Source organism: Lytechinus pictus, chromosome 9 (genome assembly GCF_037042905.1).
Source record: "Lytechinus pictus isolate F3 Inbred chromosome 9, Lp3.0, whole genome shotgun sequence".
NCBI lineage: Eukaryota > Metazoa > Echinodermata > Echinoidea > Temnopleuroida > Toxopneustidae > Lytechinus > Lytechinus pictus.
In genome coordinates, this window is record NC_087253.1 from 12407525 (window position 1) to 12422671 (window position 15147).

General features: G+C 35.9%; 1 protein-coding gene across 1 annotated transcript; it reads right to left on the reverse strand.

Annotated features, from left to right (window-relative positions):
• Positions 1-2803: 2803 nt before the first annotated feature.
• LOC129268786 (beta-1,4-galactosyltransferase 5-like) lies at positions 2804-14878 on the reverse strand. Its single transcript, XM_064104713.1, has 8 exons — positions 14872-14878; positions 12664-12771; positions 10838-10903; positions 8367-8638; positions 7624-7740; positions 6979-7166; positions 5694-5921; positions 2804-4349 (listed from the first exon to the last, which is right to left on the reverse strand). Exons 2-8 carry the CDS (start codon positions 12755-12757, stop codon positions 4001-4003), a joined length of 1314 nt encoding a protein of 437 aa, XP_063960783.1. The 5' UTR covers positions 12758-12771; positions 14872-14878; the 3' UTR covers positions 2804-4000.
• Positions 14879-15147: the final 269 nt, after the last annotated feature.

A 15147-nucleotide genomic window follows, 5' to 3' on the forward strand; every position in this document is an offset into this window, starting at 1 on the left:
ACGGCTACGAGAATTGAATTTTTCTGCTTCTGTTTAATTCAAAACCCGCGGGATCTCGATAGCACATGCAACTTTCCACCGGATAACGACAGCTGGTAATGATCAATTAATGTACATAATATGAAACAATTTGTGTCTAAGCAATAATAAAGGCTGACCTTGTAGATGGGCCCTTTTCGGGCCTTTTAAAGTGGAAATAATGACCGAGAGAGGGTTCGAGCTAAAAACCTCATGATCACGAGTCCTGTGTTCTAAACACTAGACCGTACGATCCATTTTACACATAGAACATAGGCCTATATAATAGGCCTTTGAAATACTAAAGATATTTTATATATACACACACACACGGTGTATCTGATCGAATGGTAACGCTCTTATAGGTTATAAAACATACTAGGAACAAGTAATACAAACTTTAATGCTTTCTCGATGGTAAGACCATGTTCAAGCTAAAAATGTGTCTTCAATTAAACACTCTTAGAAAGAAAGATGCGAATTGGAACTCTTTTGTCCCGTATTTGGAGCGCTCGAGAAAAAGGGTTCCAAAAAGGTTCTTTGCGTGCCCAAGAGGTGACCCGACATTTGCTCCGGGCTGTGTTTCATCTAGGATATAGGGTATAAGGGTTGCGATAGGGTCTTATGTTAGGTTTGGTGTTAGGTTAAGGATAGGGTACATTTATCCTTAAAATAAAAGAAGTTCCTGCAGCAGAGTCTCGAGAACACCTGTAATCTTACCAGATTGCGTAATCTTACAGGAAATTGGTATTTGGTGTATGGAACCTTACAAATTTCCTTTAATAAACCACCCTTTTCCCCTTTTTGAACAGACCTGTTCTGTTAAATTGCAGAAAAAAATCCTGTTTTATGAATTTACAGAATGATTCTGTTATTGCTTTTTGCAAAATCTTCTTTCTTTTTTCTGTAAAATCAGGGTTTTTTAACAGTGTAGTAAATCAATGGTTAAAGTTGGTCATTCCAGTGTGGAATTTACAGCGGAGTTATTGTCGCCGGAGTAAATGTCATGGAACCGCTCAGGAACCTTAAACGGTTTATTAAGAACCTAACAAGTTTCAAAAGTGGCCGTTTAAGGTAATTAAAATCTTTCCTGAAACCTTTAAAAGTTCAATATGGGACAAGCATAAATCCCTCTAAGGCACCTATTTTTCTAAGAGTGAAAAATACTGGACGTATGACATCAATCAATTCAATACAATACAACGGAAACGGCGATCGAGCGACAAAATGAATACAAATGATACATATTTAGCATCGAGAAATGTATACGATCTTGAAAATGAATAAAATGCGAAATATGCCTGAAAGTTAGTATCAACTTTGTGTTAACTCTCCCCATATTATTGCTATTATTATCTTATTTTCCGGTGTCAGCTTCCCTATTCGCCATTAAGTGGCTGCTAAGTTTCAAGCATTTATTTCCTTATGGGGTTTGCCCCTGCATTATCCCTTTGGGTTAATTGTACCTATACAGTGCGTCCCACAAAAAACGAAACCGAGATTTAGCGATGATTTATCATAACTTAATCGTAGATACAATAGACAAATGACCTATCAATGTAAAGCTTAGGATCTCCTCTTTCATTTGATATTACTTAGATTATTCCTCTTTCACGCATGAATGAGCAAAAACAATTTGAAGAAAGGATACCAAAAAGTCATTTGGCGGGGGGTATCTGAATTTCAAAAAGAAAATCACATGCCTAAAAAGTTCAATATCTGCTCTTTTATTTGATACCTTAATCACAAAAAATGGTCAAGAAGTAAAAAAGTTATGTTCCCTCGAAACAATGCTTGCATTTCCATAATTTCATTAAATAAACGTGTTTTCACCGGTGTCCCACAGACGCTATCGCACGGTTAACAAAAGACTTAATGCATGGCTGATCGTCAACAAAACGGAGTGTCAAGTGAGTTTGAACGATAGCCTGTAAAACCTCTTCATTTTATGAAATTATTGAAATTCAAGCCTTATTTCAAATAACCAGAACTTTGTTATTTCTTGACCATTTTCTGTAACTGAGGTATCAAATTAGAGAGCAGATATTGAACTTTTTAAAAATGTGGTTTTCTTTTTGAAACCCAGATACAGCCCGCCAAATGACTTTTTGGTATCCCCTCTTCAAATTGTTTTTGCTCACTCATGCGTGAATGAGAAATAATCTAAGTAATTTCAGATGAAAGAGGAGATTCTAAGCTTTACAATGGAAGGTCATTTGTCTATTGTGTATGTGATTAAGTTACGATAAATCATCGATAAATCTCGGTTTCGTTTTTTCTGGGACGCACTGTACATTGTATTATTTTATGTCTAACATGTTTAACTCCTGTCATTATAAAATTGTCACTTGGTCTTAAGTACTTTAGGCCATATTATGATTATGTTTCATGCATTGTAACTTTGTTGTATAATCCTATCCAATAAATGCAGAAAATCCTGCAGAGTAAATGTCATAATTTGCATTAAGCAAAAAGAAAAATCTTCATCAAAAGCTTTGTGCGCGTGTTTAGAATATTTACTTACCCATTAAACGATATTAAGAGATATTTGTTTTTGCTCATTAGGGCATCAAATAAAATGTAGCATTCTCTTAAAGAAGACATTGTCATACTATCATCGAATTTCGATAAAATAAATAAATCTTTAATTAAAATGTTTCTTGATAGTCAACGATTTCTATCAACATTTCCACCCTTAATTCAGAATGGAAGGATCCACTCAAAATAGGGCACTTGTGTTACATACTTGGCGGAACTTGTGTTTGATGTTTTTTTGAGCATGTTTGAGATCTGAAAATGCAGCATTTGCTCAAAGTAGAACCTACTTTAAGCTTCATTTAAATTGCTCTCGATTTGTTCGTCTATAGCCAAAACAAACATAATATCAAGGTGAACCTTACACTATTAGCTGAAGTGGTCTGGGGCCCGTCTTACAAAGAGTTGCGATTGATCAGATCAACCACAACTATGGAAAGCCAGCAACACCAACATCTAAAATGCATGTTTGTTCAAAATGACTCCTAGATATGATGTATAACTCTTAAATTCATTGTTTTCTTAAAAGTTTTGTGTGTTCTTTCTGTTTACAAAGGACATTTTTCAAATATCCTGTATGAAAAATTATGATGGATTTCCATAGATTTGAGGTTGATCGGATCAATTGCAACTCTTCGTAAGACCGGGGCCTGGTCTTAATATCTATCGAGCCTTTAAAGTGCCATCGACTTGACGAGATGGCGATAAACTTTATCTAGCCATGTCAACTTGATAGCCTTATTATGTCGACATGGCGATTTATTTTATCTTACGATGCCGACTCGATATTCTTATCATATCGACATGGCTTTTTTTTCTTTTCATGTCGACCTAAAAGCCTTATTATGTAGACATGACGAGATACCTTATCTTGCCAATTCGAATTTTGAAAAATTGAATGTTGACATGCCGAGATCCATTATCTTGCCAAATCGACTTATAAAAAGCTATTGATAATCATGACGAGATACGTTATTTCGTTGATTCAACTTAATAACCTTTATATGTCGACATAATTTATCTAGCCTAGCCAACTTAAAAACAGTTTTACATATATGTTGGCATGGTGAGATATATTATTTTACCATGTCGAATTTTGAAAAATTGCATGTTGACATGACGAGATACGTTATTTCGCTAAGTCGGCTTATAAAAGGTTATATGTTAACATGGCGGGATATGTTCGGATCCTACCATGTCGACATGGTAATATAAATTATCACGCCATGTTCTCAAGTCGATGGCCCTTCAAAGCTCTGTACTTTATATCAGAAAGACACGGAGAGGTATTCAAGTTGCAATGTCGGCTATTTCCTAGCTCCATCTTGTTTCAAAACAGAAAAAAATCTTACAGTATTTCTCGTCACGCCCTCATCGGTCTGAACAGGAAATGGTTATCTCTACGCTGTGTCGCATCCACTCAAACGCGTAGTATTGTAACACGTGTTCACACCACCTCCTTTACGTCCCATCTATTGATTAGCTGTTTGTATGTTCCATTCTGGTTAGACATGACTTTCAAATGCAAGTTTCTTTTGCGATGCCGTTCCCTCTGATACCTGTAAATCGTCCTTGCGATCAGTGCTATCGATATCACCATCACCACCGTTGTTATCACGATTACTAACGTCGTGGAGAGACCGCACCTCGTCCATTTGGGATTCCACGGCAACTTCCGGATATCGACTGCAATGTTGGTATAAAGAGGATGGAGCTCGATCGTTGGTTGATCGTACTTCAGATTCGATAGACCGTCCGTTGCCATCCGTTCGGCGAAATAAGCACGAAGACAGAACCTGCAGTACAGTGCAATGCAATCGATCATTATTATGAGATTACACGTCATACTCACTTATACTAATATCAATAACAGATCATTATCTTTACATCATCTTTACCGCCATTATGATGATAATACACTCCAATTAAATTACATGGATAGGGCCTATGATTGGGATCAACGGTAGTGGCTAGTCGGACAATGGATTTATATCCAAATTCAATGATATATAAGTCACCATGATAGGCCTAGGTCACCCATGCCAAATATTACAGAGTTCCTCAAGGGTCTATGTTAGGGCCGTTTATGCTTATCGCTCACGCGTTTACAGAAGTGTAAAACAAAACGTGAATACTCTATTAAGTGTTATGCTATATCATGGTAAGTACTTGCATAAATTATTTATATTTTCCACAGAAATGTCTGAACTAAAGAAATAGAGTCAGTGTTGACCTGCGGGGTCTGTTTCATAAATTGTGAATTTGCCATTGTTGTTACGTCCATTCTTAGCTTGATTGTGATTGGCTGCTGAGCACTAGTTAGAGACGTAGTTGTCATAATCGCAAGGTTACAATATAGTTGTAGCACTTTGTGAAACGGGACCACTGGATGAAATATTCAATAGTAATATTAAATAGTAATGATGATAATAACAATAAATGCAACAATAATAAAAATAGTAGTAACCATAATAATAATAATGACAAATCAATAATTACAACAATACACTGTAAAAATGGAGTGCTAATTTAGCACTTAGAGTGCTTGTATAGTGGCTGCACTACGAGTGCTGATTTTTTAGTTCAAATTTAAACTAGAAAATCAGCACTCGTAGTACAGTTACTATACAAGCACTTTAAGTGCTAAAATGGCACTTCATTTTTTACAGTGTAATGATAACAATAATAATAGTAATAATAATGATAATAAATTATAATAACAATACTAATGATAATAATAATAAGAACAAGATAATGACAATGATAATAATAATAATAATGATAATAATAATAATAAATAGTAATAATAATAATAATGTGCAATACAGATGGCACATAATACAATGTTTCTAGGTGCTGCATACTGTTACCCTGGATCTAGCACGGCTACCCTGATCAGGCGCTCGAGCATTCAAGACTTCATTCCTACCAGTTACCAATATACTTCACCTGGGTGGAGAGTGGCAAATGTAGATAATTAACATCTTGCCATAGGAAGCGAGTGCCATGGGGGATTCGAACACCGGACTTTGTAGAACAAAGTCTGGAGAACTATCCACGGAGCCGCATCACCTCTAATACTCATATTAGTTCGGTTTACCATACTTGTTAGAAAAGATATACACGTAGCTAGGATTTACTTTGCAAAGTTTATATTCCTGATGTCCTCCTCGGGATGGTCTAACGCATCGAAGAAACCGATTGGTCCTTCCGGTCGGGAGGGGACGAATCCGCTGGCAACAACTCGGTGGTAGAAATCATCGTCTTCACCGCCCCAACCCCAGTAAACGTTGGAAAATCCATTAATTTGGTAGAACTGCGTGGTTGTCACGCCAACTGCCCCGCCGAAGAGTTCGTCGTACATAACCCTGAGAAAAATAAATAAAAAAGGGAAAAGACAAGAAAGATGAGGTAGATTTTTTTTAGTAATTCTGTAATTCTTGATTCTTTTTAAAATGTTATAAGAAGGCTGTAATCATAACGAATATGAATGATGACGATGATGATGATGATGATGATAATGAGGATGATGATGACGATGCTGATGTTATTGATGATGATGATAATCAAGGTAATGATGATGATGGAACTGACGTGATTGATAACGGTGATGATGATGATAATGATTGATAATAATGATGATGATAATGATTGATGATGATGCTGATGATAATGATTGATGATGATGTTGATGATAAAGATGATGATAATGAATATATCACAGATGACGATGATGATGATGATTATGATTGTCATGGCCATGGGTAATGTCGTTAATATGAAATTTCTTTCAAAACAAAAGTATTATTCACAGTTTCCTGGAGAAGCGTTGTCATCCCAAGCAAATTGCTTTAAAAATTGTCAACGCCAGATAAAAACCCATTAAATTAGTGGATAAAAAAGCAGAATAAGTAGGCCTATCTCTTAAATGAAAACAAATCGGAGGGATATGGTTTAGGAAAACAGAATGATGTGAGGATTCGGAATAGGTTATGGGAAGTTTTCAAGTTCGGGTATATGTTTGGCTTAATGTGCAAAGATTTACGGTAGGAGCAATTGTCGCAGGAGCAAATGATAATAGATAGGGCCTACATTAATATATAGCGCTTCATACTCTGTGTTCCTATGCGCTTTACCGCGGTCATTGGATATATCACTGTTCTACATAAAAAGTCCACCATCTCCACTCCCTGAGGAGCATCCTGGTCAGGCAACCATTCACATGCACATGCCATGCTAATAGCTTGTATCCATTTAACAACCCTTGGCAAAGAGAGTGACGAACGTGGATAAGTGCCTTGCTAAAGGACTTTAGCGCCGGGAGGGATTCGAACACTCGACCCTTGGTATAAGTGTTAAGTGACTAAACCACTCCACCACGACACCTCCAGAAATGACACGGAACCATCCCAAAAATAGACTTACGTCCAATCATATTTCGGTTCGCCGGTTTCGAAATGTCTCGGCATGTTGTCACATCCGTAGTAGTTCCTGACATTCAGAGCGAGGTGGTCGACATCATGGAAGATCACGCAGTCGAAGTCATTGAACTCCTGGGCCTCCACAAACCCAATGTTCATCATCATGGCTTTGTTGAAAAGTAAGTCATTATTCTGCCATCGAGGAGTAGAGGGAGGGGGGGGGGCGAACAGGAAAGAGGAAGATGTATTAATATCAGAATGATTACCAAAGATATTTGATAATTTGATAAATGTTGTAAAAAGTGTCATTACGTTGCATATATATATAGGCATATGGCTATACATACATACATATATACATATACCCATATTTACATACACACACACACGCATACATACATACATACACACATACATACATACACACGTACGCACATACATATATACATACATACTGTACATTACATACATACATATAGTTATATTGCGATTTCTACATTGAAATCTTTGGAAATGGGAATCTTGGATAGGTCAATATTTGACGACTGAACATGAAAAAAAAAACTAGATTCTATACTGAAACCTTTGGAAATGGGAACCTTGGATTGTCAATATTTGAGGACTGAACAGGAAATCAAATTAGACTCACCTGTTCAGCGACAAAGATGGAAAATTCCAGTTGTTGCCTCTTCATTCGACGAATAGTATGCCGGAGGAATATGGGTAAATGTTGCGCTCGATTTCGAAATGGCACGACGACTGCTACCTAAAAGGAACCAAATTTTTTTTAAAAATTAAGATATAGCAATGAAAAACTGCACTTAAATTGTAACTAAATGAATAAAATCAGAGATACCCAAGACGGATTGTACAAAGGGATTCACAATTATCATTATCATCATAATGATAATAAAACTCTGTATTTTATCTGCAAATAATGTTGTAGAGAAGCTGAAAATCATTCGGTATCATATTGGGTCTGTATAATAAGACTACATGATTAGAACGTTGCATCCTTGGTATATAACAAACGTACATACAAATAAATATATAGTGTGACTTTATATATATATATATTTGATATAGGCCTATTGATATTTATTCATTTATTCATTTTATTTATTTATCTGATATATTGGGTATTTTTGGAATGGGGGGGGGGGTGGCAAGTGGGGGTCTTATCCATGAAGTCACATAAAATTTTATTTCTAAGTAAATAAAAGGGGCATTACGAAGCTGCACGGCCAAGACACCTGCCTTTTTTCTTCCTATTTCCTTCTCATTTTCTTTTTTTTCCTTTTTGCTTCTGTAATAAAAGAAACATCGGGGGGGGGGGGGGAGGGGGTGCAGCCCCTGCCCCCTCGTTGTATCACCCTTTTCTTTTGAACTTACCTTCCACAAAGGTCGACATTTCAGGGGGACCCAGTGACCGCCCGGAAGTAGCTGGTAATCGCCGACGTCGACGGCGAGGTCCAGCTCGGCCATCATGTGGTCGATGGGACTCGCTATCCCCTCTCTCGCGTTCCGCCTCTTCGCGATGATGCTCGACAGGGTTCGATTGGCAAGTTTGGTTGCACGATTTACTTCCGGTGTCATGGCACCTAGGACCTCGGTGTTAACAATATCGGTGGTTGTTTGAGCCTTTCGGGCAGGTTCCATGTGATCTGTGAATGAATGATATGATAGAAGATGTCGAAGTGGATCGCAGTGAAAATGACCAACCAGGATTTTTTTTGGGGGGGATGGGGGGTGGTGGGGGGGGGGGGTCTTCAATTTGTTCAGTGGCGTAATGACTAATGAGCCGAACAATTTTAGGGGAGGGGAAAACATATTGTGTGTTACACAAGTTAAAATTTCCGAGCAAGCAAAAAATGTACCTTTTCAAAATCTGATTTTGTGATAGATATTTCCCCTTTCCTTTCCCCTCGTTTTCTTTTTTCTAATCTCATTGGTCATGGAACCTTTTGGGAGTTCATGCCCCCAAGCCCCCCCCCCCCCGCTCCATCTGCACGCCATGAAATATACCTTACCAACGACAAAAAACAGTGCGGGTCAAATCATCAAGAAAATAATGATAATAATGACTTTAACAATAATTACGATCATAATAATGTTAGTAATGACTATATTGACTCGGACCCTTGTGATGTTGATAGTCCACACATTTCTGAAATTTCAATGTTAGAATAATACCACGTACATTATAACATATTTCACAAAGACAAAGCACATGCCACGGTCGGTGACACGACATTTGCTCCTGCGTCAATTGCTCCGGAATCAGTTTCGTCCAAGATGATTGGCTCGGTTGCTAGAGCGTCCGTCTCACAACCGGGAGGTTGGGGTTCAAACCCCGGCCGCGTCACTGACTCAGACCAAAAGACGTAAAAAGATGGGAGTTGTTGCTACCCTTTTTGACCTTTGGCGTTCAACATTAAAGGTCAAGTCCACCTCAGAAAAATGTTGATTTGAATAAATAGAGAAAATTCAAAGTAGCATAATGCTGAAAATTTCATCAAAATCGGATGTAAAATAAGGAAGTTATGACATTTTAAAGTTTCACTTATTTTTCACAACTCAATGACATGCATATGAGAGAGTCGATGATGTCCCTCACCCACTATTTCTTTTGTTTTTTTATCGTTTGAAATAAAGAATATTTCAATTTTTACAGATTTGACAATAAGGACCAACTTGACTGAACCATAAAGTGTTAAGGCAATGGTAATTACACGTGTTCAGGGAGGAATGAAACTTTGTTACAAGGACAATGAGGAGAAAATGGGAATAAGTCATATATCATATAATTAATGAAATACAAAGAAATAGTGAGTGAGTGATGTCATCAGTCCCTCATTTGCATACCGACCAGGATGTGCATAGAACTGTTTTGTGAAATTAAGCGAAACTTTAAAATGTCATAACTTTCTTATTTTACATCTGATTTTGATGAAATTTTCAGTGATATGCTCATCGGATTTTTCTCTTTTTATTCAAATCGACCTTTCGTTGGGGTGGACTTGTCCTTTAAGGGATAGAGCCTCGTCGATCTGGCGCTGCACAGTGGCTGCCGGGCCACGATCAATTTGCCAAAATTAATTTCGGAAAATCTATTCTCAGATTTCTGTTTCGAACAATAAAATATGGATTTAGCATTTTTTAAATATATTTTTGAGTGTTGTTTATGCTTAGGTCAAGAGTAGGGTGTAATGTTAAACACAGGTTTGAAGTTGGCCATTCGATTAGTGTGTGGAATTCAGAGTGGAGCAATTGTCGCCGGAGCAAATGTCATGGAACCGACACTGTCACACCAAAGTGAGGCGAACCCCAATCCGTCCAATTGTCTTTCAATTCTTGATCTCTTGATCAATCGTAACTCTTTGTGAGACGAGGTCCTGGGCCCTGTCTCACAAGGAGTTATGACTGATCCGATCAATCTCAGCTATAATAATAATAATAATAATAATCATCCGCTTTTTTATATAGCGCTTAATACATCGAAACGACGTGTTTAAGCGCTCAGTTACAGATATATTATTACACCGGTCATCGGATTCAATCAGCCATTCCCGCACACAATGTGTGCACATCCTCCACTCCCTGGGGAGCTATATGGAAATCCACCAATGTCATAATTTCTACTACAAGAATTTTGCACAGTGTCCTTTGTAAATAAGGAGAAGCACACTGAATTTTCAAGAAAACAATACATAGATATGCATCATAAAATGTTTAAAATATTTTGAACATGCATTTTTCGTGTTTTTAGATGTTGACATTGCTGGCTTTCCATAGTTGTGGTGTGACGGACGTATCAGGTTATGGTGAAGATGAATGCAGAATGAATGTGTATGATATTTTACCTGGAATCAGGGAGGGATGAACACATGGTTTTAAATCACCTTTCTGCTCCTTCAGTTCTAAAGCACCTGTATTTCAAAAAAAGATTTTTAGTGTAGTATCATATATTATTTTTATCAATTTTAATTATCGTGGCAAGATTATTCTTGACATATTATGTTAGAAGCGTCCTTGTTAATTGTAAAGAATATCGATGATGGCACTAGCGTTATGAGGCAAAAAAAAAGAAGATTTGTTATGAATATCAAATGACAAAACATAACGAGTTGGGCAACATGTTTTACCCATTTAGTAATATAACAAATCTAGTTTTGTATTATTTTGACAAAATGAGAAAAACATCATAAATGACGCTATTTGTTTCCCTCTCCTATTTTTCTCCCTTGGCCCTGAAAAAGTTTTGGGACCATGCCCCCAAGCCCCGCCCCTCCCCCATCCGCACACCAGTGAATGATGGTGATGTTCATTAAGACCAGGCTAGCACCAGTTGGCGTCCCTGGAGAACCGCAATCTGAGGTGTTAAATTACACCTTATAGATTGAACACAAAGAGTGAAGGTGTTGTAATAATACCCGCCCTGGAAAGCGGGGGTGCTGAGTAAAATGCCAAATTTTGGTGATTGAAGTTTCTTTTAAACTATTCATGGAATTAGTATAGGTTAACTCATTAATATGTATTTATGGTAATAAGTGGTCATTTGCATAGATGTAGTGAATTCCTTGTGCTCTAACACTTTCTAATAACCATATTTAACACATTTTTCATTATTCATTTAAGTTTAGATCATTCAAAATCACACAAAAGCTTAATATAGTACTAATTTGCATAATTAATGCAAATTATGCACTGAATATCACAAACAAATGCATTTAACGCACATATTGAATATTACAAAGAAATATTTTTCTCCTGTACAGTTTTTTTTCCTTTAATCATAATTAGATTGTCCTGAGTAAGACATGTTTTACTATAAAAGCGTTTTTTCTAATGTTCACAGCATTTTGCAATTTTATGCATAAATTATGGTAATTAGGAATTATTAGCATATTTCAAAACGTTCGTTTATCCAATGTCTTCCCCAAACCCTAAGACACATTTCCACCATTTATTATTTACATACCACATTTATTGATACTTTTATTCAATTCAGATTATCCAGAATCATTTTAAAAAGAAGCACTGTTTGCTGAAAATGTGTATAATTTATGCAAATTAGGTAATGATAATTATGGTTACCGCATTCTTTTTTCATTAGTTTTCGTATGCTACTTCCACAAACGCTTTGCATCAAATTTGACATTTCTATGAAAATAACTTTACATTTTTACAAGCGTTTTTAGTAAATTACTCAATTTAGAGGCTAATTTACATAATTTATGCTAATTAGGGTTAATTAGCATAGATACAGAGTGTCACTTTGGATAAAAAAATTGCAATGGGTTCAACGAATATTCATGCCAAAACGCACAATTGTACTAAAAAATGCAGCGTTCACCTTTTTTTGCAGTTAACAAGTCTACTAACACCAACGCCTCAATTGTAGGTGTGTACCCGAATAATAATAATTTTTTTCCCGAATAATTATTTTGATCATTGTATTATATTCTAATATTTGTCTTTTTTTTCCTTCTGAAGTTCTGTATTGAATTTTATTGCCCTGCATTTCCTCTTTGAAGGGAAGTGTCCTTGGCGTATATTGTATTTCTTCAATGTGCAGATTTGCAAACAAAGTGATCTATGCACGTTTTCAAGATGACGTCATCATATATCAAAATTACGGATCCTAGAAAAAAAAAAAATTTAACTGAAAGGAGTCGAGAACACTTACCTAATCTCTTCCTGTTTCTCGCCACATTTAAAGGTGTTCGTTCCGGCTGTAATTCGGTAGCTTCTACATCAACAACTCTACTCTCGCGTTTCATTTCGAATGGTGCTACTGTTAGAAATATAAAGATGACGCCAAATAAACTCTTTGCATAAAAAACGCATTAAATGGGGGCGTCGTGGTCTAGTGGTTTTGACTCTCGTCTTTCAATCTGAGGGACTTGGGTTAGATTCCCCATGACGTGTTTTCCTTCAGCAAGAAATTTACCAACATTTTTGCTGCACTCAACCCAAGTGAGGTGAAATGGGTACCCGGTAGGAAGAAATTCCCCGAATGCTTGAGCGCCTGTAGGCAGCACGGGTAAAGCTGGGAAAATAATATTAACATTAATCTGTAGGTGCCTTGAGCATTCCATGTAGTGGATAAGTGCGCATTAAGATTTTTATCACGATCAAATGTCACAACTATACATTATACAATTTATAGTGGTATATATATATCATGTTCCTTTGCCATGCATGTGCCCATAAATGTCATTATAACTTATGTTGGATTTCCTTTAGGGGCCCACAAAATATAAGCCGTTGATTTTATTACACAAAATGTAAATCTATATTTTAATGTCATACTTCATTTTGATTGATTGTAATTATACAAATCTATTAAGTTATCTTAAATGTAATGATGATACATATTTTGTTATTGCATTGAATTCACTCTTTTGACCAAATAGTATTTTCTTGATTTGTATTTTTTTTCTAAATGAAATGAGAAATGAAATATATGTATATATTTATATATATACATGTATATATATATATGTATATGTATATACATGTATATATGTATATGTATACATGTATATATATATATATATATATATGTATATATATATATATATATATATATATATATATATAGTGTGAACGAAATGGATGAAGAGAACAATGGTAGGCGTAGCTTAAATCAAGGTTCCCCAGAGCTATCTACCTTTTTGGATAAATTGGTGATGCCGAAAAAATGACCCTGCCGGGAATCGAACCCGGGCCCCCAGCTTTGAACGCCGGTGCCTTAACCACTAGACCACAGAGACGGGTTAGTGGCTAGGGCTAGTGGCTAGGGTGTACTATATATATATAGTACACACACATGTATATACAGTGCGTATAACAAAGTTTAAACCTATAAATTATGCTATAAAATCATATATTTGTAATATTTTCCACATTTAAACATTGGTACAGATGTCTTCAAGCAAATGACGATATAATCGTCGTTTAATTATTTCCGCTTGAGCAAGCACCATGCACTTTTGAAAAGTTCATGACAAATGATTTGCGCAGAGCTTGGGAATATGTCAATAAACATGATAAAATTAATAGACATTAATCATGAAGAACACATGGACTTTAGCTAGGAAGATTGATTTGAAGATACTTTTATCATTTTAGCTTGTTTCCTTGCCCTTAAACACTTCAGAGAGCGTCAATGTGCCCCCCTTCCCCATACACCGATGCCATCGTGATGACATCGGATTTACACGGGGCTGTGATTCACATGAAATGGCTTAGGCTTGATTTAAGGTTTGTTAATCATTGTCAAGCTTGGGAAAAGTGTGGAGACAAAATAGTATTAAATGAAATATGAACTGTGGTCCCACTTTAAATGATAAAAACCTAGTGAAAGAATGTTCGAGATGTCTGAAATAAAATTTTGTTTACATTCAGTCGCGTCTCCACCTGGCACAAAAAAGGCAAAGGATGTGCTTACCTGGATTTAAAATGTTAATTTTAGTGGCAAAGTTGTTACAAAGTATTCAAATGTATCTGTTTTATTTCGATTCCCTAAAAATTCAAAAGAAATGTTAAGAAATGTATCTCACGGTGTACCCCCACCGTGTCACCCCCTTTTTCAAAGCGTGAGGCCTTTGTTGATTTGTTGTTGTTGTTTTTGCGAGGGTGCCCCTCTATGACTCCCAATTTATTAGCTAGGTATGAGGCATATAAACTTTATCTAGATATTATTATTTGTCAACTGAAAGGGATACCATAATGAAACAAAAATGGAAATTAATGAATGAATAAACTAATTACTTAATTAATATTTAGATTAATTAGTAGGTAAACAAATTGATAGGAATGAATAGAAACAAAAATAAAAATCAAGCAATTATAATGTTAACTAAATCAAAATAATCAAAATCTCACTTACCAAATTCAGCATTGGAATAATAATAAAATAAAGATCAAACAATTATTAAAATCTCACTTACCAAATTCAGCATTGAAATAAATATATTAATTAACTAATTGATTAATATCTCAAATTAATGAATAGATAAACAAATAAATAGGAATTAATATAAACAAAATTAAAAACCAATCAATTACAATATTAACTACATTAAAATACTTAAAATCTCACCAAATTCAGCATTTGAATCTGTACCTGGTGATAGTGATACACTTTGTAGCCATATGGTAGTAA